General features: G+C 41.9%; 2 protein-coding genes and 1 pseudogene across 2 annotated transcripts in view; 2 read left to right on the top strand and 1 right to left on the bottom strand.

Moving 5' to 3' along the window:
* The first annotated feature begins 535 nt into the window (after positions 1 to 535).
* Positions 536 to 3,356, top strand: LOC102498750 (testis-expressed protein 13D). Its single transcript, XM_014583028.1, is given in 2 exon segments — positions 536 to 2,556; positions 3,157 to 3,356. A coding segment is annotated over 1 exon segment (1,974 nt). The 5' UTR covers positions 536 to 572; the 3' UTR covers positions 2,547 to 2,556; positions 3,157 to 3,356.
* A 6,021-nt stretch (positions 3,357 to 9,377) lies between these two features.
* On the bottom strand, positions 9,378 to 9,974 carry LOC106733528 (60S ribosomal protein L10-like; annotated as a pseudogene).
* A 15,098-nt stretch (positions 9,975 to 25,072) lies between these two features.
* The window catches only part of SH2D1A (SH2 domain containing 1A), a 37,776-nt gene continuing 35,773 nt past the window's right edge, over positions 25,073 to 27,075 (top strand). Inside the window, exon 1 of the mRNA XM_006165694.3 lies at positions 25,073 to 25,400. Coding sequence (XP_006165756.1) covers positions 25,264 to 25,400 — 137 coding nt within the window. The 5' untranslated portion in view covers positions 25,073 to 25,263. The remainder of the gene's footprint in view (positions 25,401 to 27,075) is intronic.

Below are 27,075 nucleotides of genomic sequence, written 5' to 3'. Positions count from 1 at the left end.
ATATTTTATTTATTTAGATTAATTAATTATATCAATTATAATAATCAATAAATATTAATTATATTGTGTAATGTAATTAATACCTCTATTAAATATATATAATATATATAATATTAATACCAGTAGTAACTGGAAATAGGAGAGATGGAGCTAAGAGTAGCCCCCATGCATGTATCTACTCAATTCCTTACCAGGCTCTAGGAAATAAAGCTTCTATTGCTTCACTGCAGAACCCAGGGCAGCCGTTACCCTATAGGGACCGTTACGTTGAGGGTGGCTGCTCCCAGCAGGCCTTGCGGCATGACTCAGCCTCTGTGACGTGTTACGCATTTGCCTGGCAGGGGTTGGCATGGTGAGAAGAGCCGTTTGCTCTTAGTGTGGGGAACCACTGGCTGAGGGAAGAAGGAGGCCGACGTGGCGGCCAGGATTGGGCAGAGACTGAAGTAGGACTGGGCCGGAAGGTGAGGGACAGATCGTCTAGGGGCCGCAAACTCTACTGGTGGTGGCGGCATGGCAGTTACAGCGTGACCAACCGCCTATTGAGGGGATTGTTTGACTGGGCCGCAGCAGCAATGGCCTTGGACTTTGGTGACCACGCCAGTGGGTTCCGACATAACGATGTGATCAGGTTCATCAACAATGAAGTCCTCATGAATGGTGGCGGCCCCGAATTCTACATAGCCTTCCGCTCAAGGCCCTGGAGTGAGGTGGAAGATCGGCTTCAGACCGTCGTGTCGGACCCACAGGTTCCCCGTACCATCAAGAGGGCCTGTGCCTGGAGTGCGCTAGCCTTGAGTGTGCGTATAGTTGCGAGACAGCAGGAACAGCAGGCTTACCGGGTTCGACGGCTACAGGAGCAGGTGGAGGAGTGGGAGGCAGCTACTTGGGCTCTTGTCGCGGAACTGCAGCAGACACGTGATGAACGTGAGGAGATGGCTGCTCAACTGTGCTTCACACAGGCCGCCCTGCAGCAGGCTCTGAATGAGTGTGATGTGCTGCGTGGGAGGCTGCTCCAGGCTGAGAGGTTGGCCCAGGCCACCTCACTGGCCCATACAGTGCCTGGTTCTCAACCTGAACAGCATGGGTCTGTAGTATGGCCCCCGAATTTTGATCAGCCAAGAGACACAGTAGCCATGGGAGGTCCTGGCAGGTTGTATTTTGAGGCCCAAGTGCCAGCCCCAACAGCTGTTCTTCATGTTCCAGGACCTTCAGGTCCCTGGGCCCAAGCAGTGCAACCCCCTCAGCCAATGCCAGTGCTGTTTCCATTCCCTCCACCATTCCTAGTGGGAGTTCCATGCCTGCAAGCTATTCCAACAGCAGTAGTCATGGAAACAGAAGCAGTGGTAGTCCCTTCGGGGACTTACCCACTTGTTCCATGGACTACAGCAGGCTTGCAGGGAATGATCCCACTGTGGGACCTGGACAATAACATCCAGGAGGGAGGTCCTGAGATCCTCCAGGGGTCAGCCCCCTTAGGAGACAGCATAAGTCACAATCACCAAGAAGATCAAGAGGGGTCCCAGGGACTTTCCTTCCTCAGGGACAGTGGGTGCCACAACCAAGAAAGTGATCTAAAGAGGCCCCAGGGTACAGCTGCCCTAGGGATCAGTGGGAGCTGTAATCAAGAGAAAGGTCCAGAAAGACCCCAGGGGATGGCTCCCATTGGGAACAGAGAGAGCCAAAGCCTGGAAGAAGATCTAGAGAGACCCCATGAGACTGTCTCCTTGGGGGACAGTTGGAGCCAAAGCCAGGAGGAAACTCTGGAGAAGCCTCCTGAGACTGGCCCCTAGGGGGAAAGCAAGATCCATGGACTGGAAAAAGTTGCAGAGAGGGCTCAGAGAATGGCTCCCTGGGGGTTTAGCAGGAGCCAAAGCCAGGAGGAAAATGCAGAGAAGGCCCAGAGGATCCCCCCCCCAAGGTTTAGCAGGAGCCAAAACCAGGAAAAAGGTGCAGAGACGGCTCAGAGGATCATCCCCTGGGGGTTTAATAGGAGCCAACGCCAGGAGGAAAATGCAGAGAAGGCCCAGAGGATGGCTCCCCCAAGGTTTAGCAGGAGCCACAACCAGGAAGAAGGTGTGGAGAAGGCCCAGAGAATGGCACCCTGGGAATTTAGCAGGAGCCAAAGCCAGGAGGAAAATGCAAAGGAGACCCAGGGGATGGCTCCCCCAAGGTTTAGCAGGAGCCACAACCAGGAAGGTGCGGAGAAGGCCCAGAGGATGGTCCCCTGGGGGGTTAGCAGGAGTCAAAGCCAGGAAGCAGATTCAGAAATGCCCCAGGCAACCTTCCTGGAGTACAACAAGAACCATGACATGAGAGAAAATTCAAAGAAACATCAACCTCAGGGGCAGAAGGCGAAGCAACCAAAAGGAAGAAGAACCTGGGAATCTCAGCAACAGGAAAGGCCTGTCCCAGGACGTCGTTTCCTGGATTGGGACTGCTCACGGTGTAGAGCATGGAATTACTCATGGCGCACAGCCTGCTACAAATGTAAGAAAGTGCGCATGCCAATTGAGCATGGAGACTTTGACCCAGGACAAACTCACTGATTTCAGGAAGGTAAGTAAGATGGAAACACTCCAAAAGAGGAGCAAATTTCCTAAGACACCCCCCTCCCCACTTCTGATCAAAAAGTAACTTATTTACCTCACAGAAAATTTGTGACAAAAATTATCATGGGGAAAAAATAAAGTAAAATAATCTATTATTTATTTCATTACTCCAGTTAACTGCTTTTCCTCAGTATAGATATACATGCATACAAATCTGTACATATTTATATTATTTTGTTCATTTACTTGAACAAAGAGATTATTTTTGAGTATCACACTCTCTAAATGTTGGATTTTCCATAAATGCATTTAAGTTTTGCAGGTGGCAGATGCTGGATGGCTGATACTGATTGCTTGGCATCTTGGAGAACCTGATGCCATGAAGCCCCCCCCCTTCTTTTTTTTGTTTGTTTCCTTATTAATCTACTTCCCCTGAATAGGCCATGTAGAAATATTTGGCTGGAAGCAAGCACATGATTTTAGAATCATAAAGTATGTTTAATTTTTAGGAGCACCACTTTTCCTTGAAAATGTTATTGTTCCTTTGGAAACTACCATGGTGTTCACCTTTGCTTCTTCCTTTTCTTTTTTTTCTAATGTTTTATAGATGAGGTCCTGCTTTTGTGTCCCAGCCCCCTTGACCTTATTTGTTGTTAAAGAAACCGAACCTGTCCCATTAGAAGATCTCCCAACAACGGAAAGAAATAACATCTGATGGATCCACACCTCTGTGAGACCCCCCCGCTGGCTGGAGCTGAGAAGAGTGAGAGGAAGTCGAGAAAGAAGAAATGGATTAACACTCATCAGGGGAAAGAGGGAGAGTAAAATGTTTTCTTTTTTTTAGAATTTCATTTATTCACTGGGACAATGGACTAACTTAGAAGAGTTCGGGGACTTTCAGTATTAAATTCTATAGATGACAAGTTTGATGTATTTCATTTAATTCATTTAACAAACAAGCATTTATTGCTTAGTGTTCATTAGGATTTAGAATTATATGGTATTATCTGGTGCCCACATCATAATCCTTTTTGGTGAGCTTTTTAGATGAGAGGAGGAAGCCCAATTTGGGATACAGCTTAGATCAGATGTGTCTCCTTTGGGTAAAACCAAATGAAATAATATCCAGATCTGTATTTGCAGTTGTGGGGACAATGTGAAAGAGGCTTTCATGAAGGCTTTGAGTCACCAAATTGCTTATTTCATTGGTCCCAGATGAAACAAATGAGCAGAGTGGTAAACTTTGGTTAAGTGGCTTCATGAAAGTACAGACAGACTTTTCTGACCCCCTGCTGGTTTCCTTCCTTGAGAGGAACAGCTATTTTCCTGGTTGCCCGCCAGCCTACTGTAAAGACTATTGGTTGACTTGAAGAAAGGCAGTGTTAGGGGAGTGCTGGCTACAACTTCCAGCCTTCAGTCTTGAGCTGTAGTCAACAGTGTATGAAGGACAAAATGAATTCCAGGGGCCAACATGAGGGCCATTGGGTTATGGATGGTGCTTCTCATGAGAGGACTAACTGGGTTATTAAAATATAACTGGCTTAAGGATGTCTCTGGATCCATCTCTTCTATTTGGGTGTTTTCTATGGGCTCTCTGGTCCCTCACGGCAAGTTTTGCAAGGCAAGGAGGGAACCAAGGGTCAACCTTTAATTAGAACAAAAGGTATCCTCAAGTTCCCACATGAGATCCTGCTCAGCTTACCAAGATCAACTTTTGTCAGCGGCTTTCTGATACTAACTAGTAATAAAGAGCGTGCACTTGCTTGCTATATCTTCTGTGTAGTGTGTATCTCGGCGCAAGTTTACTCAGAGGTGGCAGTTTACATATGCATCTTCCCACTGTCCCACTATGGTGAAGAAAAGTTCAATCCCATTCACTATTAGAAGGCCTTTCCTCTTCCTACATATTACAGACCTAATGGGGATGGGGTATATATAGAACTTTCAGTCCACTGTGATTGTCACTGCTACCCTCACTGTCTGAAGACACATGGTCCCTTGAAGGTGGCTTTTCTGGAGTCAGTGGGACATGAGTGGTGAGGTGGGAGGGTGCCTGCCTAGGACCCAGCCTCTCTCTGTGAAATAAGAAGTCATTTCCCTGAGGCTCTGTTTCCCCAAGGTGCCCTGATGTCCCATGACCTGGAATTTCCCTCTGCCTTTCTGCCCTTCACACACTGTCCCCACCGTCCTGTGCATCATCTCACAAGGTGCTCAGGATTCTGGAAAGCAGCCATGCTGTAAACTGCTCACAGGGAAACACTCCATATGTTGAAAGGGGTTGGAGGATGCTACCTGTTTGGTATAGAGACAGGATTGGGGGCAGAGAACAAAAATGACCCTACCCTACTAGTACCCTCAGAATCCTGATTACTAGGAGGGCCTTGGTTATTTGGTGGTGGTGGGGGAGCACTGGAGAGGAAGGAGTTTATCAGAGACATCACATCTAAAGCAAGGTTTTCTGGATTTGTGCTATTTTGGTATTGCATATGCTGAGAGCTCCTTGGAATTTTGAGAAGATGTGACACAGATGACTTGGGAGAACACAATTCATTTTCATGTATCAGCAGGTCATTCTAGGTCTCACTTCAGTTGCCTATTTTGTGGTTTTAAAATGGACTCTGCTCTTCATCAGCATTTAGGCCTGTGTGAAAATAGACTCATTCTGTCTATATATTTAGGTTTTTGCCATAGGGCCCATGTGCTTGCCAGAGAGAGACAGAGAGGGAAAATGAGAAATCGGCCACACCACAGTACCTTTTCCTCCATTTTCTTGTTGGGATCTTGGGCATGCACACACATGCACCCGGCATGAGTTTTAAGCTACCAGGTCGAAGTCCAGGTCCAGGGCATGTAGGAATCCAGTGTCTTAACCACCATGCTACCTGCTGCCCTGCTTTTCATGTACTTCAATATGATTATCCAATCTTTCTGAGCTTAACTTTTCAAAGGAACTAGAGTCACTAAGGCTGTCAAATTACCACTTTCTTATAGGTTGGACACATGCAAGAAAGAGGAGCAGGTTTCTGTGGGAAGAGAGTGGGTTTTGGACTCAGATACCTGAGTTCAGATACTTTGTTCTTAATGAATAACATGACCTCTGAGCTCTAACAAGGGTTAGTTCCCTTTCTCTAGCCTAAGGATTCTGCTGTAGATGCTGTGATAATGAGTGTATGAGGTTATTAATGATAATAACAGCTACCATTGAGTGCTTAGTAAGCATGCCAGGTACTCTAAGCACATTACCCCTTTTGGCGATTGTAAGGTATAATAGGTATCCATATTAATAGTTCTTCAAAATGGATACTAGTACCTCCATTTTACAGATGCAGAAAGCAAATACCAAAATTGGGGAATTGGTGAATTCTGATTTTAAAATAAAATTTTATTCATTTTAATATCTCTGCTCTTTCTAATATATTACATTGCCTTAAGCTTTTACTCTTACCGAGTGATACATTTGCATGTCATCAGAGATCATGAATGCCTAAACTCAATGAAATGACTAATGGAAGGACTTTCAGGCATAGTGGCAGTCTGATGGTCCTGGAGCTGCTCTTTTAGAATCTCAAATTTTTGGATATGTGACCATGTGGGCTGTCAGTGAATAGGGCCATTTGTTATCTTAGTCACCAGGACTATAATAAAAGTGGTGATTTAGGCAGTGGGAGTGACTTGTGTTTGGTTCAGTATCCATATGGCTAAGATAGAACACATCTTAACTATTTAAAGTCTGTCTGAATTAATGTTTTTAAGTGGATAAGGTGCCAGTCCAATATATGTGTGCATATGTATGTATGTGTGTGTGTGTGTGTGTGTGTGTGTGTATGTATGTTATTTTTTCCCATGAGGAAGGAGGAGGAAAAGAGACTTCAAAAGCTTCAGACTCGTATTGCAAAATGGGCAATGGAATTGAAGTTTGTAAAATCATGGCACTATATAACAGAGTGGCAAAGAGGTACATCATGTTTTTATCACTTGCTTTGTAAAGTCTCTACACCAAATGGTAGAAGATTTTTAGAAATTTTAACTTTTATATTATTATTTTTGGTTTATGTATATTTGATGTGTATCTTTATGGAGCACAGTATGGTTTTTAAAGCATATGTATAGTGTATAATAATCAAATAGTGGACATGTACATATTTAGCTACAACATTGAACATTATGTTGTATTGCATTTGATTATAGATTTACTAGTTTTTTTGAAGTATGCATTAAATCCTGCATGTATTTTACTCTGCTGTAGTACACCATCCCAAAGCCTCTTTGTCTTATTTACATGCATTCTTGTGTCCCTTAAAATTTTTTTCACCAAAGTCTTACCACAGCTTCTCATGTCTACCGTTACACTCTCTATTTTGATGCTTTAGAGTCCTTCAGTTTCCACCAAAGAGTGCAGACATTTGATATATGTTAAGTGAGGACATATAGTATTTGTCTTTCTTAGTCTAGATTATTTCTCTTAGCATTATATATTCTAGATTCATCCACTTTGTATCAAATTAATTTTGTTCTTTATAGCTAATATTCCATCGTGTATATATACCATATTTTCCCAATCCATTCATTTATTATTGGGCAATTAGGTTGATCCATGACTTAACTATTTTGGATAATGCTGTAATAAACATGGATGCAGGGACTGGCTTTTGGTGTGGTGGTTAAGGGCGCTGGACTTCCACATGTCTGACTGCAGTTCAAGTCCCAGACCTGACGGCTTGCTTTCTCACTTTCTCTCTCTCTCACACACTCTGTCCCTCTTTGGTCAATTAAAATAAATAAATAAATAAATAAAGTAAGTAAGTTAAATAAAAAGAATTCTTAAAAAAATAAACATGGATGCAAATGTCTTGCAGCTGAGTGATTTCCTGTGCTTTGGGTATATACTCAATAATGGCACTGTTGGGTTATATGGTAGTCCTACTTTTAGATTTTTGAGGAACCCCCATACTGTTTTCTATAGTGGCTGTACAAATTTACTTTCCCACCAGCAGTGCAGGAAAGTTCCCTTTCCTCCACAACCTTGACAGTACTTGCTATTTTTGGTTTCTTTGATAGTAGCCATTCTGACTGGAGTTAGGTGTTATCTCATTGTGGTTTTGATTTGCATTTCCCTTATGATAGGAGGTATTAACATTTTCTGGTAGGCCTTTTAGCCATTTGTATGTCTTCCTTTGAGAATTGTCTTTTCAGGTCAATTGCCCATTATTTGATTGAATTATTAATTTTTCCAGGTGAGCTGTTTGAGTTTCTTATGTAATCCGATTGTCAATCCTTTGTGTAAATATTTTCTCCCCTTCTGTGGGTTGTCTATTGTATCCTTTACTGTGCAGAAGGTTTCTAGCTAGATGTAATCCCATTTATCTATTTTTGGTTTTATTGCCCTGACTTTAGGGGTTTTATTCAATATATCTTTGAAGGGTCTGTTTTATCCATATCAGAATGGAAATACCTGCATTTTTGTTTTTAGTTTACATGAAAAGACTTTTTCTAACCTTTCACTGGCAATCTATTATGTCCTTACCAATGAGATGTGTTTATTGCAAGCAGCATATAGAAGTCTCCTGTTTTTTAATCCATTTGGCCAGTCTATATCTTTTTTTTTTTTGGAGAGGTTTTCGCTATAGGGTGCGTGTGCTCGCCAGAAAGACAGAGAGAGAGAGACATAGAGACAGAAAGCGAGAAATCACCCCCCCAGGGGGGATGGTCACACCGCAATCCCTTCTCTTCCATACTCCTCTCGGGATCTTGGGCACGCACGCACACGCGCCCGGCGTGAGTTTTAAGCCACCAGGTCTGGGACGTGAGCCGCGGTCGACTACGTGGGAGTCCAGCGACATAGCCACTATGCTAACTGCTGGTTCCCATCTGTCTATATCTTTTGATTACGGTGTTCGATCTATTTATGTTTAGTGATATTGTTGATATGTCCAGATTTACAGTGTCATTTTGTTGATTGGGTTCTGATTTTTGTGTGTTTTTGAATTTCTTTTTTTTTTTCTTTTCTGTTATTGTTTTTCATAGGTCTTTGGTAGATTTAGATAGTGGAAGAAACATTTTTCTTTCTTCTTTGTATGGTTATTCTATCAGTGAGTTTTACAGTTTCTTGTGTTTCCATGGTGCTATTTATCTTCCTTTCATTTTCAGATGTAGCTCTCCCTACAGTTTTTTTTAAGAGCTGGTTTAGTATTGATTATTTTCTTCATTTGTTTGTTTGTTTGTTTTTGGTAGAGGGGTGCTTGGACATGATTTAATTTCTTCTACAAATTTAAAGGAAAGATTTGCTGGGCACAGCATTCTTGGCTGAAACTGTTAATTTTTTACCCCCAGAATTTTGAATATGTTCTTCCATTGCCTTCTGGTCTGTTAGATTTCTGTTCAGATGTCTGAAGTTAATTTGATGGGGTATCTGTCATAGGTAACTTGGCACTTATCTCAATCTATTTTTAGGATTTTGACTTTTAGATTATAATGTGCCTTGAAGGAAGTCTTCTTATATTGAATCTATTTGGCATCCTTTGGATTTCTTACAACTAGATGTCTGTATCTCTTTGTATATTTGGGAAGTTTTCAGTTAATAGTTTATGAAATAGATTTTCTATGCATTTTCTATGTATCTTCAAGCTCAGATTTTTTTTTCTTCTCTATGGTCCAACATGTTGTTGATGCTCTTTACAGAATTTTAAATTTCCTGTATTGTATTATTTATGTTCAGGATTTCTATTTGATGATGATGATGATTATTATTTTTAAACAGAAGTAAGATTTATTAATGAATATGGTTAAGGAGGGGCAGCACAGTGTGGACCCGCATGAGTGCAAGGCTCACTACTTGTCTAGGGGATTATGATTGGGGATACATTTGATACCACAGTCAATGGGGGTGAGGTGCTCCTCAGCCACCATGTCTTCAAAATCATCAGCACTAAACTTGGTAAAGCCACACCTTTTTGAGATGTGGATCTTTTGATGGCCAAGGAACTTCAACCTGGCCCTTCAGAGGGACCTGATCACATTCTCCTTTTTCGGCCGTTTGGTGCAGTTGGACATGATAACCTGGCCAATGTGGACTCTCTACCATGCCCTGAGGCTTTCCCAAGGCACCCTGTTCATAAAGCAACATCTTGTTGGTGCAGATGACATGGAAAGGGTAGAGCCGCACTTGTATATTAAAAACATCTTTTCCCCAATTTTTCAGCACATACTTGTTTGTGGAAATACAGGCAGCCTCCAGTGTCTCTAACGAGACCTGCTCATATCATCTGACACTATGTGGCCACAGAGTGGGAATTTGTTCACTTTTGCCTTCTTTTACCCCAGATCAAAGATGTGGATCTTGACATCTGGGACACTTCAGCAGAAGTGAGACTTTGGGTATGGCTTGTTCTTACAATACTGGAAGCACCGGACAGGGTGGTAGCACATGGATGACACCAAGATCTTTGGTGGCTAGCAAGTGATGGTCACTCTTACCATGCCAGAGGCAAAGATCTGTATGATTCTTTTTAAGATGGCTGTCTCTCTATTGAATAGCTCTCCCATGATATGCATTATTTTTTTTCATCTCCTGAAATTATTTGTCTGCATTTTCTCCTATTTTGTTAAGTTTTGATATGATCAATATTCTAAATTCTATTTCCAATACTGCTGTGATTTCTTGCTTTTTGTCTGTTGTTACTGTGGAGTTAGCATGTGTTTTGGGGGGACATATATTTGCTTGCTTTTCATGTCCCTTACATCCTTGCATTGATTTTTTTTTTATCTGATGCAATACTTCTTCCTAATGTCTGAGTTAGTTTTTATCGTGGCAGTGTTTTATTTATTTATTCAGGCCTTTATTTATTAAAGACTATGTATTTTCAGAGACATGAGTGGATTTGCTGGGGGCTTGTGGGCCAGCATTTTTGGATTCTAGATAGGGTTAGTGTTGTGAACTGGTGTTCTACTTATAGAGAGGGTGGCTTCTCATGAAGTGGTAGTGACTACTGCATTGTTGGATGTTGTATGAGTTCTCAGACTTTGTGCAAGTAGCAGGATCCTCTTCTAGGGAAGATAACTGACTGAGAAATATCAGCTGAAAATAGGTAATGATCTTTTTCTTGGATGTGTTGTACACAGGATGGATGTAGGATGTTTGTTGAGAAGTTGTGACTCAGGGGGTGGCTAGTTTAGTTAGCCATTTGTGTTCAGTCTTTAGAGATAGAGGAAGCTGTCCATTTAAGAACCTGATTCTCTCAATAGCTATGGCAGCCTTCTATAAATGGTTTGATGCAGGCAGGCATGGCAGAGGTTGTTGTTGGTTTAGGAGGGGGCTGGGTTGGCCCTCTTGCAAGGCTGTGAGGCTGATTGGGAACTATGCACCACTACTGCTCAGCTGGAGAGTGGAGCTGCAGCTGCCACACATCTGTGAGGCTAGGGCGACAGGGCAGGATCTGTGCTTGTCTGTCCACTGGTTCCAGGTCCAGGCTGTAGTATGGTATGAGAACTGTGCACATCCAACAATCGGTCCCTTGGTGCAAGCTGTGTGAGTGTTCCAACCTATGTCTGTCTTTAACTGGAGGGTAATGGCTAGATCCACCAAGCATCTGCAGGGGCCAGGGCAGAGCTAAACTGCCCACACTTCCACCTGCAAGTCCACTGGCAGAAGCCATGTAGGTCTGCCAGCTCATGCACATCTGCGCGGCTGGAGAGCATTGCTGGAGCTGTGTCTGGCTATGGCTCAACAGGAGCTTCCTGCACTAGTCTCTGGCATTTGCCCCCTGAGGCTAGAAAACAGGCCTTGTGACTCCCATCTGTTCCTCCTCTCCCCAGAGGGGAGATTCTTGGCATCCTCCTCTTTGTCAACTGTGCCTCACTACTCTTCCAATAACACTATTTAGGAAGGTCCAGAGAAGCTGCTCTGCAGAAGACAACAGAGGGCTCACAGAGCTGTTGCTGGTATTCTGGGGGAGGAGAAGGAGTGGGCATGTAGTCCTGTCAATCTAGGGAGATGTCCTGATTTAACTCCCACAACGGTACTGTGTGCCTAGGGTTTGGCAAGGAAATTCACCATTCTCTTGGGGCAGCAGATTCTTGCAGGTCCCCATGATACAGTCTGTGTTGCTTTTGGTGCTCTCCTGCAGTTGGGAAGTGCTGGAATTTGAGCAGGAAATTGGAAGCTTTAGAGGATAGTCCTGCTCATCTCCCCCCTGTTGTGGGAGGCTTTGGCCATCTCTGATTCCTTTGTGAATTCTGGCAATTGACTGCTTTTTTTTTCTCTCTTCTACCAAGAACTCCCCAAAATCCCGCCCTGGTGTTCTGTTAGTCTCATCTCACCCCTCTGGTCTAGGTACAGCCATCTATCCAATATTTTTGGATTTTCCTACCGTAGAGTTGCTGCAATGGATGTCTCTAGTCAAACATCTGTGCCTCTCTTCTGATAGTGGATTCTTATGTGGTGCAGGTACTATGCATAGCACTTTTGAGTGGTTTTCTCACTTCTGACACATGATACAATGAGTGTATCCACTGGCAGTAAACTTCACATACACTTAAGGGTACTAAACAACTCTAGCCCATGACCTTATGAGGTTGCTGTTGAACAGATTGTCTCCTTGACTATGTTTATTTATTTCAAAAAAATTTGCTATAGGGTATGTGCACAGCTGAAGACTGATGGGGGTGGGATTAGAAGACACTCCCTAGGGGGGATGGTCATGCTGCAATCCCTTCTCCTGCACTATCTTCTTGGTATTTTGGACATGCGTGCACATGCACCTGCACCCTGCCACACATCTGTGAGGCTAGGGCGACAGGGCAGGATCTGTGCTTGTCTGTCCACTGGTTCCAGGTCCAGGCTGTAGTATGGTATGAGAACTGTGCACATCCAACAATCGGTCCCTTGGTGCAAGCTGTGTGAGTGTTCCAACCTATGTCTGTCTTTAACTGGAGGGTAATGGCTAGATCCACCAAGCATCTGCAGGGGCCAGGGCAGAGCTAAACTGCCCACACTTCCACCTGCAAGTCCACTGGCAGAAGCCATGTAGGTCTGCCAGCTCATGCACATCTGCGCGGCTGGAGAGCATTGCTGGAGCTGTGTCTGGCTATGGCTCAACAGGAGCTTCCTGCACTAGTCTCTGGCATTTGCCCCCTGAGGCTAGAAAACAGGCCTTGTGACTCCCATCTGTTCCTCCTCTCCCCAGAGGGGAGATTCTTGGCATCCTCCTCTTTGTCAACTGTGCCTCACTACTCTTCCAATAACACTATTTAGGAAGGTCCAGAGAAGCTGCTCTGCAGAAGACAACAGAGGGCTCACAGAGCTGTTGCTGGTATTCTGGGGGAGGAGAAGGAGTGGGCATGTAGTCCTGTCAATCTAGGGAGATGTCCTGATTTAACTCCCACAACGGTACTGTGTGCCTAGGGTTTGGCAAGGAAATTCACCATTCTCTTGGGGCAGCAGATTCTTGCAGGTCCCCATGATACAGTCTGTGTTGCTTTTGGTGCTCTCCTGCAGTTGGGAAGTGCTGGAATTTGAGCAGGAAATTGGAAGCTTTAGAGGATAGTCCTGCTCATCTCCCCCCTGTTGTGGGAGGCTTTGGCCATCTCTGATTCCTTTGTGAATTCTGGCAATTGACTGCTTTTTTTTTCTCTCTTCTACCAAGAACTCCCCAAAATCCCGCCCTGGTGTTCTGTTAGTCTCATCTCACCCCTCTGGTCTAGGTACAGCCATCTATCCAATATTTTTGGATTTTCCTACCGTAGAGTTGCTGCAATGGATGTCTCTAGTCAAACATCTGTGCCTCTCTTCTGATAGTGGATTCTTATGTGGTGCAGGTACTATGCATAGCACTTTTGAGTGGTTTTCTCACTTCTGACACATGATACAATGAGTGTATCCACTGGCAGTAAACTTCACATACACTTAAGGGTACTAAACAACTCTAGCCCATGACCTTATGAGGTTGCTGTTGAACAGATTGTCTCCTTGACTATGTTTATTTATTTCAAAAAAATTTGCTATAGGGTATGTGCACAGCTGAAGACTGATGGGGGTGGGATTAGAAGACACTCCCTAGGGGGGATGGTCATGCTGCAATCCCTTCTCCTGCACTATCTTCTTGGTATTTTGGACATGCGTGCACATGCACCTGCACCTGGTGTATTTTTCAAGCTGAGTTTGGGACTTGAATTTTACATTCAGTCATGTGGGATTCAGTTGACTTAATTGCCACACCACTGGCTGGCCCCAACTATATTTATTTTTTGATATTTAAGAAAAGTATTCAGAAACACAGTGTAATAGGAATAGGAAGTGTTGATTCACTGAGTAATCCCAGAAGATCTAATATAATTCCTGGAGTACAATTCCCTTCACTGGACCTAAGGATCCCTCTAACAGGTGAGATCTGGGCCCATCTAGCCTAACTTCTCTGGGCCTCAAAGCAATTGTGAGAAAGCATTATATCATCCTGACTGCCAATTTAAATACATTTTTAAAAGTATAATAATTTTTATATTTCTGAGAGGAGGCAACCTCAACAAAATCCTCACACCACAATCCACTCGCAGTCTCAGTTGGTGTGGACCACAGTCATGCCCAGGGAGGTCTCAGGACATGAACCCAGGGCCTTTCCCATGTTGATAAAGTTGTGTCACCAGTGTGCCATCACCTGCTCCCTCATGTATCAATTTTAGATGTAAGTTATGCCACTAGGAATCTCTGGTTTCTTTCATTACTTTATAGATCAAGTAAGCTATATGCATTCAAGGCAGTTTTGATATGTGTTGTACTCCATTGGAATGATTGCTTTTCCCCAATGACCACCTGTGCTATTAGAAGAAATAACGTACATATGCACCAAACATCAATTATTCCAGCATCACAGTTTTTAGCCAGTAGATACCAATTTTAAGAGGTTTTGTTTATTAAATGGCATTAATTAAGAAATCATTATTTTCTCAGTTAAAATTAGGAAAGCCTGGGGCTGGCAGGTGGTATGGTGGTTAAGGGTGCTGGACTACCACATGGCTGACTGTGGTTCGAATCCTGGACCTGGTGGCTTGCTTTCTCACTTCCTCTCTCTCTCATCAAATTAAAATAAAAAAATACATGAAGCTGGGAACCAGCAGTTAGCATAATGGCTATGTCGCTGGACTCCCGTGTAGTCGACCACAGTTCACGTCCCGGACCCGGTGGCTTAAAACTCACGCCAGGTGCGTGTGCGTGCATGCCCAAGATCCTGAGAGGAGAATGGAGGAGAAGGGATTGCGGCATGGCCATTCCCCCTGGGGGGTGATTTCTCACTTTCTATCTCTCTCTGTCTATCTGGCGAGCACACGCGCCCTATAGCGAAAAACCTCTCCCCCCCCAAAAAAAATACATGAAGCTAAATAAAATAATTCTTTTAAAAAATCAGGAAAGCTTATTTAAACCATTAAGGTCCCTTATACAAAGTCAATATAATTATTATTATGGTTTTGGTTTTTGCCATAAAACGTGTACACTCTCTGGAGAGAGACAGTGAGAGGGAAAGTGAGAAATCATCCCCCAGGGCAGGTTGCCATGCTATAGTCCCTTCTCCTCCTGGCATTTTAGGCAGACATGCACACGTGCCCAGTATGATTTTCTTTTAAAAATTTTTATTTGTTTATTGTTATTCTTCAGTTAGAGATATATATAGAGAGAGAATGAGAAAGCAAGCTCCCAGGTCTTGGACTCAAACCTCCATTGGTCACGTGGGAATCCAGTGCCTCAATCACCACACCACCTGCTAGCCCCAAGAAAGTTACTAGGTCCAGGATTTAAATCATGCTCAGCCATGTGGGAGTCCAGTGTCTTAACCACTGCACCACGTGCTGGCCACCAAGTGTGATTTTCAAATCACCAGGTCAGGGATCTGAACTGTGGTTGGCCATGGGGGTGTTCAATGCCTTAACCAATATGCCGCCTGCTGGCCCCCCATATAATTTTAACAAAAAGCAGTCGCTTACCATTTTAGTTTAGAATTTTTGTGAGGATTCATTGAATTTTATTATTATTATTACATGCAGTCTAATCCCAGCAAATCGATAATTTCACTAGGCTGTTTGTAATAATGAAAATACCGCAGAATCCATCAGTACTTCCTTCTAAAATTCTATGAATTTTGAGAACATGAATTAGAAACTACTTTTGCAAGAAAATATAACTTTGACTTTTTAACTTTTTGCTAGAGAGAGTGTATAGTTTCCAGAAAGAGATGAGAGAGAGTGAGGAGAGAGAGAGAGAGAAGAGAAGAGAAGAGAAGAGAAGAGAAGAGAAGAGAAGAGAAAGCCTCCCACATGGGAAATGGTAATTCCTTTTCCACTATCTCTCCCTCCTTTGAGGATTTTGGGTATACACATACATGCCCTAGAATGTTTCTCAAGTCGCTAGGTCTGGGACTTGAACATGTGGTTGGCCATGTGGGTTCTGGGTGGCCTTAATCACTGGGCCACAAAGCTGGCCCAAACTGTAATTTTGATACATTCTAAATGTCAGTGCAAAAAAGTTTTAGAGGAGCTCAAGTGCAGCATGCAGCATTTTTGGGTTGCAAAGCTTCCGCAACAGCCGGATGGTTTTAGAGTGTGCCTTCAGTTTATGCAAAAGTTTCTAGGAAAACTGACTTTGTTTTATTTCAAAATAATATGCAGTATTACCATTTCACTTGAGACTTTCTCTAGCTCTTTTTTTTTATGTCTATATCCACTGTTTTAGGTTTTAGTCTTCATTCTGCACTACATTACAAAAATAATTGCACACAAGGCAGAAACCTATGATTACTTTTGTGGTAGGCAGCATTAAACCATACCCCAATGTTTATAAAATGATGACAAAGAGTTCTCTGAGGATTTTGTCTGTAAGTAAAAATTTTAAGAGATTTAATTTCTTTTTTTTACTTGATAGATATTTATTTTGATAATTTCAGTGAACCATATTGATTCCAGAAAAGGGTTGAGCAAGTACTGGAAAATTTCATATCTTTACTACTGTAACCCTTGATATTTGCTACTGTAACTGTCTATTTCTAGACAGTTTTGGAATTTCAGAACACATATGATCTGCTTTGTAAAAGATGTAAACTATTGAGTCTCCACCAATCAACGATTTTAGCATTTTTATGTAAAATATTTATTACTGAGAAGTAAAGGCAAACTAACACTAATACTACATATGTAAAATGCATGTAAAAATCCATCATTAGTTATTTTGTTTGCTGAGTTATAATATTTTGTTTGTATTTACAGTTGCTTAGGGAAATGTTTATAGTCCATCTCATTCCATTCCTCTTTCAAATTTTGGTGTTTGTGTTGTCTAGATCAAAGTGGTCATCCACATGGTAAAACATCAGTGGTTTCTTTTAAATTTTCAGGCAAAAATATAGACAGAATAACCGTCTCTTAGACTTTAATCTTTCAGATTAAGCCCCAGTGATGGAACTTTATTCTCGAGCTTCCAAGAAAGAGAACAGATTTTCTTAAATGGGAAAATGGAGCTTCATTTACAAAAAAGTGCTATTTTCTTGTGCTGATATCATACCATGAGGGCTCTTCCTCAGGATGAAGAGAAGCAGAAAGAAGATTCAGTCACAATTCAAAGGCAAATGGGTTGGTGAGGCCAAAAGAGCTACAGGATGATTTATTAGCCTGTCACGTGTCAAAGTGTGGGATATGAAGAGTTGTCTCTATAAACCAAAATGAGGCAGACCACAGGGTAGACGTTGGTAAGCAATGAATGTGAAAGAAATCAATGTCATAAATGATATACTCCTTGAGGCAAATAGAAGCCACACTCTCTGCAGAAGGTTGTCTCTATAAAGGGAAAGAAGAAGGGACAGGATGGGACCTAACTTGGTGCTAGGGACTGTGTTAGGATCTGGGTGTGCTAAGAGGAATGTGACATCATCCTTATTTCTTAGTAATTCGTGCACTAGTAAGAAAAACATCTCTTGAGTTAGGTTCCAGGCACAGTGCATAAGTGATCTTGTGTACTGTCATGGGTAAAGATAAGTAAAAACAGGCAAAGGGTGGCCTTCATTTGGTTCAGAAAAGGGACCAATAAGGAGAATTGGGCAGGAAGATCATATCTGTGTATTAGGTCTTCTCCAGATAGAAGACATCCAGGTCGCTTTCAAAATAAAAGAAAACAAACCCAAGCAACTTACTGTTCTGTTACTTTGGATAGAGATGCTGGTGATGCAGAATTTGGACCTAGAAACCTGGAAAACAGACTTTAACTCTGATCCTTCCAATATCAGTAACCAATGAGGCCCAGGCTGAGAGAGTAAGTCCCACCTGCTAAGACATGCTAGAGTCAGGGAATAGGAACCTTGACACTTGATAAGCATAAGTACATCTTGGAAGTTAAAATTAGTCTTTTCACAAGCAAAATGAGAAATAGTGATTGACTGTTTAAAAAAATAATTGGAATAATAATAATAATCTGGAAAAAATGAAAAGCTATTGGATGATGAAATGGGGATTTTAATGTCTCTGTATTGACTGACATGCATGGTATTCTTTCTGGAAAAAGAAAGGTAATACACTGTAATACACTGTAAAGTTACATGTGATTCAATGCAATATAAACAAGATTATGATGATAATAAATAAATAAATAAGTCAAAATTACAGGTGCTAGATAAGAGACCAAAGCCCAAGCTATTCAGAACAGTGACCTCAGTATTAAATGTTGGGAGGGAACAAATTTTGAGTTCCACACCTAGTTTTTTCATAATATCCACTTTCCACGAATTTTTTTGAAAACAACTCTCCCCTCCCCATCTCTCCCGCATTTGCTTCATATGGTCCTTGCTATGAAAAATGAGGGAATACATTTAAATTGCTTAGCAGGATGCTGGAATGCAGTATGCTGTTAACAAATATTCACTATTGTTATTATTCTAAGAATAAAACTTCAGAAGCAGGGAGTTTCAGCTAGAATAAGGGAGCTTCCTCTGAGTCATGAAGGAGGTAAAATTAGGACAAATTAAAAAAAATCTCAATATAGCACACAGAAAGCTAAAGGGCTTGGCATCTCAAATAGATTACACAGGTTAAGAATATAGATTGATTTACATGTGCCAGTACTATACCCCTAAGGCCCTATCCTTTCCTCTATCACAACTCGTATGAAGTGAATGTAATGGTCTGTTTGCTTGTGTGTCTTTGCCACTAGACTGTGAGCAACCTGACCTGTGCTTTTTTTTTTCTTCCTAATCTAAATACCTACTTTAGTGTCTGACGTACCAGTCAATGCTTACAAATGTTGGTTGAAAGAACAAATACACTTAAACCAGGCTAAAATAAACACACGCAACAATCCTGTCTCTGACTTCTCACTTAAAAAATAAAGGGCATTTAAATAAGATCAGCTTCATAAGTACACCCAGATATTATCAAAAGAAGGTGCTATTTTTTTTTTTAGAAGAGAAAACCTTACTTTTTTTTTTCTGTTTTCATTTTTTGTAAAGGAAGTGAATTTTAGTAAATGCTGAGAGAATGTGTAAACTCACCACAGGTGACAATATCATAACAGTGTCACAGGAGAATTCACACCTCCAGATGAGCTAGTTAGAAGAAGAAAGTTAGTTTTGAAAGGTTAGAGAAAAAGATTTTGAAATGTCAGATCCACTCTATAAAACTGACCACCCTTGACATCATTTTTTTAAATCTACCTGGGTTTGAGCATAGCCTAGGGCATCTTAAATGAAGACAATTAGCACCTCAGACAGGACATCCACATGCAACATTTTGTCACCTATTGGAGCCCTCAAGTGACAAGTTTAGGTAAGAAGATACTTTCAACCTTGGTTGACAGTTGTTCTCATTTGCAATGCTTTTATGTTTGATTTCAGCTATATCTATATTCTTTAAGGGAGTTTTTAAAAATATATAGAATGTGTCCACTTGCCAGAGACACAGAGAGAGACAGAGAGAAAGTGAGAAATCACTCCCCCCCCCAAGGGGGATGGCCATGCCACAATCCCGATTCCTCCATTCTGAGAGGAGATTTTGGACATGCACACACATGTGCCCAGTGTGAGTTTCAAGCCTCTGGGTCTGAGACTCAAACCACAGTAGACCATGTGGGAGTTAAGTGCCTAAACCACTATGCTACCTGCTGGCTTCAAACGACATCTATATTCTAAAAGGTTGTAGTTTTCCTTAAACTGTGAAGCTCTCTTTTGCACTATGATTTTTATTTCTTACATTAATTTTAGAACAACAAGAAGATAACTCTCTCTCTCAAGGAAACAGGTCTTGCTTCTTGCACACAAATGAATTCAGCCCATCTTTCCTGCTTCTTTCTAAAATAATTTGGCTTTCCTTTAGAGTATGAATTGTTAAAGCCAGAAATAGCCTTAGAGATCATCTGGGTCAACTCCATTTGATGGATGGATAAAATGAGGCTGAGAGAGAGGAAGCGATTTAGTGGCAAGATATGGAGTATGGTTTGACTCCCAGATTTCCTGCTCTAGTGCTCCTTCCAACTTACCTTGTCATTTCTTTCCTTTTTTAATTAATTATTATTATTATTATTTTGCCATGGGGTACATGCACTCACCAGAGAGGAGAGCGACACAGAGACAGTGATAAGGAAATTGAGAAATCACCTCTCAGAGGTGAGGGTCAGCCACAATCCCTTCTCCTGTATTCTCCTCCTGGGATTTTGGGCATGCACGCACAAGCTGCCCATGTGAGTTTCATACTACCAGGTCTGGAACTGGAATCGTGGCCAGTCATGTGGGAGTCTAGAGCCTTTAACCAGTATGCCACCCACTGGCCCCTTATCTTGCCATTTCAAAGGTGGGTCAGAGACATGTAGAACTACTATTGTATGTATGAGCATGCATGTAAGACCATTTCAGTATTGTTTCTTTTACATTCTTGACAGCATAAATTTCATCCATTCACTCCAGAAATACATGTAGCATCTACTATGTGCCACATACCGAGTATACAGTGGTGAACAAAGTATACCATATCCTGCCATTGTGGACACTATATCTTAATGGGGGAGATCACCAATACAGCCAGAAAATTCTGCTCCCAGGTGGTTTATATTTGTACTTTGGGCCTATTCTTCATAACACTCCATCAGTGCCTCTACTATCTCCATCGCTCCTCTTTTTCATTTTTTCCCCTTCTCTCTCTTGTGGGTTTGGGGAGAGAGAAGAAAGAGAGTCATTTCAATTCCTCTTCCTCTACACTTCAAGCTCGGCATGAAGTTTTGAATTTGCTACAGTCAGGTTTAGTACTGGTATAGCATGAGAGTGAAGATGTCAGTCTTTTTTGTCAACAAGGCACCAGTGGGCTGGCTCAGCTGTCAGCCTGCTTGTGAGATGACAATGAGGTACTGGATGTGAGAGTTGTACTATTACCTTATAATTTATCTGCTCTTTTTTTTTTTATCTATGATTTTAGTTGTGCTGAACCCCATCGTACCTGGCTGCTTTGACAGGTGTGCTATTTTAGCAACATGGAACAAAACAGAGAAAGAAAAGATGAATGCTTGGTACGCTCATGCTGTCAGATCCAGGGTTCTCTGTTCCTAAGTTTGTGGACAATTCATTCAGGGCTGTTCAGAGATGAATAAAGGTTAGGTTTTGTTTTTTACCTATGTGAGACAGAATGTTCTCATGGGTCGCTTTACAGGTGGCTCTTACCCATGTAGACTGATCTAACGGATTCTTTTTCCCTATTTTCTCCTCTCATATTTGAAATCTCACCATGGCGATTCATTTCTCTGGGCTAACCACTTGCCTGCTCAAAATGCAGAGTCCAGGGCAGACTAACTTTTCAAGTCCTTAACATTGGAGCATGCATTCACATATCAGATTAATTTTCTCTTTGACCCAAATCATGAAAAGGGGTGAGAGGTGAAATTAGTCAAAAACATATGAAGTAGAAAGATAATGAAATAATCTTGGTTCGATTTCTCAAAGCTATCTCCATATGTCATCTTGAAAGCTGTTTCTTGAGAGAATAATTTTATTGTCATATAATTGTACATATTTATGGAGTATAATGTGATTTTTTTCCAGTATAAGAGTACGATGTTTAATGACCAAATCAGGATATTAGTATGCCAATCATATCAATCATTGGAAGCATTCAAAATCCTTTTTTTTTTTTTTGAGAGGTTTTTGCTATAGGGTGTGTGCGCTCTCCAGAAAGAAAGAGAGACAGAAAGACAGAAAGCGAGAAATCACCCCCACAGGGGAGATGGTCACACTGCAATCCCTTCTCCTCCATTCTACTCTTGGGATTTTGGGCACCCACGCACACGCGCCCGGCATGAGTTTAAGCCACCAGGTCCAGGACTCAAACTGCAGTCGGTTTAGCAACATAGTCATTACACCAACTGCTGGTCCCAAAAATCCTTTGTTTTAAGTACTCTGAAATATATAATAAATTGTTTTTTAACTACAGTTCCTTGGTTGTACTTTTTTTGTTTTGTTTTGTTTTTGGAGCAGTTTTTGCTATAGGACACGTGTGCTCACCAGAAAGACAGAGAGAGACAGAGAGACAGAAAGTGAGAAGTCACCCCCCAGGGGGGATGACCACACTGCCATCTCATCTCCTCTCAGGATCTTGGGTATGCACACACATGTGCCTTGTGTGAGTTTAAGCCATCGGGTCCAGGACTTGAACTGCAGTCGACTACATGGGAGTCCAATGACATAGCCATTATGCCATCTTCTGGTCCTGGCCCTGATTGTACTTTATATACCAGAATTTGTTCCTCTTATCTATCTATAAGTTCGTGTCTGTTAATTAACATCTATGTCTTTCTCCTTCCTACCTTGCCCAGTCGCTAGTAGTTACTTTTCTTCTATTTTTTGAGTCTTTTAAATTTATTATTATTATTTATACATTCAATCACTATACATCATTTAGATTGTAAAAGGACTTTACTCAGCATGACATACACCTCAGAGCAGCCCAGTTGAGAACACTATGTTATCATCAACAGGTAATAAACCATATCTGTGTCCCACAAATGTCATACCTTTCTATTTTTTTCCTCAAATTTCCTTTCCTACACTCTTCCCCTCTCCCACTCTCCTTCCATTTTTTTTAAGTTTCCACATGTGAGTGACAACATTTCTCTTTCTATGCCTGGCTTATGTCACTTAACATAATGTTCTCCAGGCTCACCCATGTTATGTCAAATTCCATTCTTTGGTTTGTTTGTTTGTTTTTATAGGGCATCTGTGCTCACCAGAGAGAGACAGAGAAACAGAGTGAGAAAAAGTGAGAAATCATCTCCCTGGGAGGATGCCCATGCCATAGTCCCTACTTCTTCATTCTTCTCTTGGGATTTTGGGCATACACACCTATGCACTCCGTGTGATTTCCAAGCCACCTAGTCTGGGACTTAACTATGTTTGACCATGTGGGAGTCCGGCACCTTAACCACCATATCACCTGCTGGCCCCAGGGTTTCATTCTTTTTAATGACTGAATAACATTACGTTTTTGTGTGTGTCTTTGTGTGTGTGTGTGTGTGTGTATCTGTGTGTGAGAGTGTGTATACACATGCATTTTCTTTATCCATTAGGTTGGGTCCATATTTGGTTATTGTGAATAGTGCTGCAATAAACATTGGTGTGCAGATATCTTTGAAATATACTAATTTCCTTTCCTTTCCTCGTAGTGGGACTGCTGGGTCATAGAGTATGTATGTATGTATGGATATTTTAGGAACCTTGATATTGTTTTTCATAATGGTTGACATGCCCATCAATAATGTAAGAGTTCCCTTTTCTCTGCACTCTATCAACGTTTATCAATTTTTAGTTAATGAATGTTGTTTAATTTTTTTTCAATTCCTAATGTTGAAAATGACTATAGAAAGATGATAGTTACATTTTAGCTGTTAAAGCTGGGCACTCTTCTGTCAAGAGGGAGTTACTACTAGCTACCACTGAAATTTTAGAGGATTATTCCAAACCCAAGTCAGTGAAAAGGAAACATCTGCCTTTGGTGCAAGGTAGCGGCATGCATTGGTAGGACATGCGAGGATTTAAATATCGTTCTTATTGAACTCCCAATCTTGCTATATTCTTAAAGAACTAAGCACTGAAGTTGTGCAAGGGCTATGAGGGGACTTCCAAACGTTCATGAAAAAATTACATCAAAGTGTAAGTTTATTTTGGTGCAGAAATATTGAAATCCATGCATGATTTTTCATGATACCCCTTTTCTGTGACCTTTTCAAAGATGCTTTATACAACAGACAATATATCTTCAACTATTTGAATTCCAATTTTAAAAGCATTTTGCATAATCTAAGGCACATGCATATAACCATTCAGATTCAGGCATTAAATAGTCTTATTCTGGTAAAAATGGAGGAAATTTTTGGGAAATATTACTCAGCACATTTTTTTTTTTGAGAGGTTTTTGCTATAGGGCATGTGCGCTCACCAGACAGACAGAGAGAGACAGAGAGACAGAAAGCGAGAAATCACCCCCCAGGGGGGATGGCCATGCTGTAATCCCTTCTCCTCCGATCTCCTCTCGGGATCTTGGGCACGCACACACACGCGCCTGGCGTGAGTTTAAGCGACCGGGTCCAGGACGAGAACAGTGGTCGACTACATGGGAATCCAGCGACATAGCCATTACGCTAACTGCTGGTCCCACTGAGCACATTTTTAAATGGACACAATGCTTTATTTCAGAGAAGGAGAGTTAAGGCTGTGAGGTTAAAAAAAAATAATGGTAGTTCAGCATCAATTGAATAAAAAAAACTTCTGTAGAAACAACAGGGACTAAAAGTTTCAATGCAACTATAAACACTTGCAGAAATTATTTAAAAGAGATTTTATGGCTGACATGCTGAAAGGTGGGCTGTCTACACCAAGGGACACATACAAATCTATATGACAGGGCACCACCAGTTAAATGATTCATTCTCTCATCTGAGGCCCATCAAATAGATAAATATGGGACAGCTGTGGATGTGTACTGTGATTTTTATGCCTCCACCAGCACTTTGGAATCTTGGACAAGGCATTAGGAAAAATCATTATTTGCTCAGGACCAAGATTGCTGAAGATGACTACATGAAGTAAGAGGGAGAGGGATAGGAAGAACTTGCCTAAAGCCCATTGTTCACCTACCAACTCTGATTCTGTAGGAACCTTGTGGTCAATGTTCAGTAGGAATTGCACACTGAGAGTATATGGAAACAAACAGTTTCCATGTTTGGGTCTCAGAGCTTTTGGTCTTTTCATTCTGTCAGTCTGTTTCTACTCCACATGATGGCGGGTCCAACTCGCCTCAATCATCAACCCCTTTAGGGACTAGGTAAGCCAAATCATCCCTTGTGGCCCCTGGGAAAACTGCCAGAATAGAAGCATTATCAAACTTCTCTGTCTGTGTGCAAGGGTTTTCATTGTCCCTAGAATCCAGATCTTACAAGATCCTTCTTCCAATGTCCCTCCTCTTCCTCTGCGAGTCCTCTTTTAAGGGGCGGGAGATAAAACCCTGTGGCAGGTTTGATTGAACCAAGCTGCAAAATCGCTGAGTTGGTTTTAGTTGAAGTGTGGGAAGGAGGTTTTAACGCAGGTAGACAACATCCTGTTGTTTGGGCGCTTCTGTCTGTTTTGCACATCTGGCTGAACCGGGAGTCAGGTGGCTGGCTTGGGTCTGGCTGTGCCTTTTCAGATCTCCTGCCTCTGCCTGCCCAAAAGTCCACCAGGCCATGGACGCGGTGGCTGTGTATCATGGCAAAATCAGCAGGGAGACCGGGGAGAAGCTTCTGCTCGCCACGGGGCTGGATGGCAGCTATTTGCTGAGAGACAGTGAGAGCGTCCCGGGAGTGTACTGCCTGTGTGTACTGTGAGTATGTAGCGGTGATGGCAGAAACCCAGATCCACGTCTGGCTTGGGCCTACCGAGGGTACGGGTGGTGGCTGCGGGCAGCCAGGGCAGTCACTGATGGCTGGAGTTTACTGAGGGCTCTTTCATGGCTCACCCCAAGGCTTCCCCAGGTCCAGCTCAGGGCTGTGATGGACTGCACTGTGGCCTAGGTCCCCTAGCTGGAGATTTCATTCTTTGCCCTTCCTGCTAATCACAAAGGCCTCCGCTGGCCTTTTTGGGCAGCTGCAGAAAATGCTTTGCAGGGTGGGAAAATGTGGCTTAGAATTTACCCTCACTCCCAGAAAGACCCAGGTTCCTAGTAGAGGCCGGGAAGGCAGAGCCCTGGTATATGGACTGGCCAGGTTTGGGGCCACCAGATCCTGAGAGAAGTAAATGTATTTCTCCAGCTCTCTGTAAACTGATTTAACAGATTTAGAAAGTGTTATCACAAAGAAGGAGCATGCATTTCAGGCAGAGGAGGCAGACTGAGAAGTAGAGTCCGTTACTGTAAGAATGTAATGCCAGTTGGGTCCAGTTGCTGAAGGGGAAGGTATGTGAGTAAAACAACCCTTCAAGAGCTGCTTATTTAGCTTCTTTTAGAGGAGTTGTATTTTGGGGGAGAGTGGCAGGAAGTTTCAGAAATGGAACCCTTCTTGATGAAAGCTAGGACTGACAGCTGTAGAAGACATGGAGGAAAAACAACCTTGCTATGATTCAGCTTTGCCTTCTGCCTAGGCATTTCTGAGTCTAACGCCCCGTTTTGAATCAGATGCACCTGCATCTTTGCTCCAGGGCTCCGTAGTTAGGCAGATCTGAGACCTTCTCCCATGCTAGTCAGATGCTCGGCTTGTGACCTTGGCAAATTAATTTCTCAGTCCCTCAGTTTTGTCATTCATTAAATGGGTATTATGACTTACCTCACAGGGTAGCAAAGATTAAATACCATAATGCACATAAAAAATTAGCACTGGACCAGACAGACGGCAAATTTTCAGTAAATGAAAACTACTGGTATTATATTTTTAATCAGTTGATTTCTTTGTAGTACTCATGAGGGGAGTTCTAAGGAAAGACCTACGTCAGCAGGATGAAAACACCCATGAAAACAGGGACCCTAGACAGAAACAAAAATAAGGGGAAATGCTTGGTAGAGTAAGTTCATACCTGATGATACACTACGAGAGTTTGAAATACCTTCTGGGTCAGTGAAGAAAGATTATACTGAGGCTTGTGTTAGAGAATTTTCATTGCGTGTTGGTTTTTAAAAATGGTCAAGCCTTGTTCGTGGCAGTTCTCATGTCATGCTAAAGTATATTTATCATAATGACTTTAAGGAAAATATGTGGAAATATTGAATCTTTTGAGGTCAGATCTTTTTTTTTTTACTTTTAATGCATTTTTTTTAATTTCAAGAAAAACAATTTTCATGTTTTTTTCCTGAAATATTTTTTAATTAATTAATTTACATTCATTCCCTAAACATCATCACAACTTACAAAATGTGGTTTCCCATCCAGAATATACTGCATAGTTGCTTAACCATGCGTGTTATCATCAATAATTTTCCATTTCTAGTTTCATATATATTATATATATATATATATATTTAACCCCTATTTCTGACCCTCTGCCCTTTCCCACCCTCTTCTCACCCT

This window comes from Tupaia chinensis, unplaced genomic scaffold (assembly GCF_000334495.1).
Source record: "Tupaia chinensis unplaced genomic scaffold, TupChi_1.0 Scaffold143996_1, whole genome shotgun sequence".
NCBI lineage: Eukaryota > Metazoa > Chordata > Mammalia > Scandentia > Tupaiidae > Tupaia > Tupaia belangeri.
Note: the sequence above shows the minus strand (reverse complement) of the source record. Positions and strands in the feature narration are given on the sequence as shown.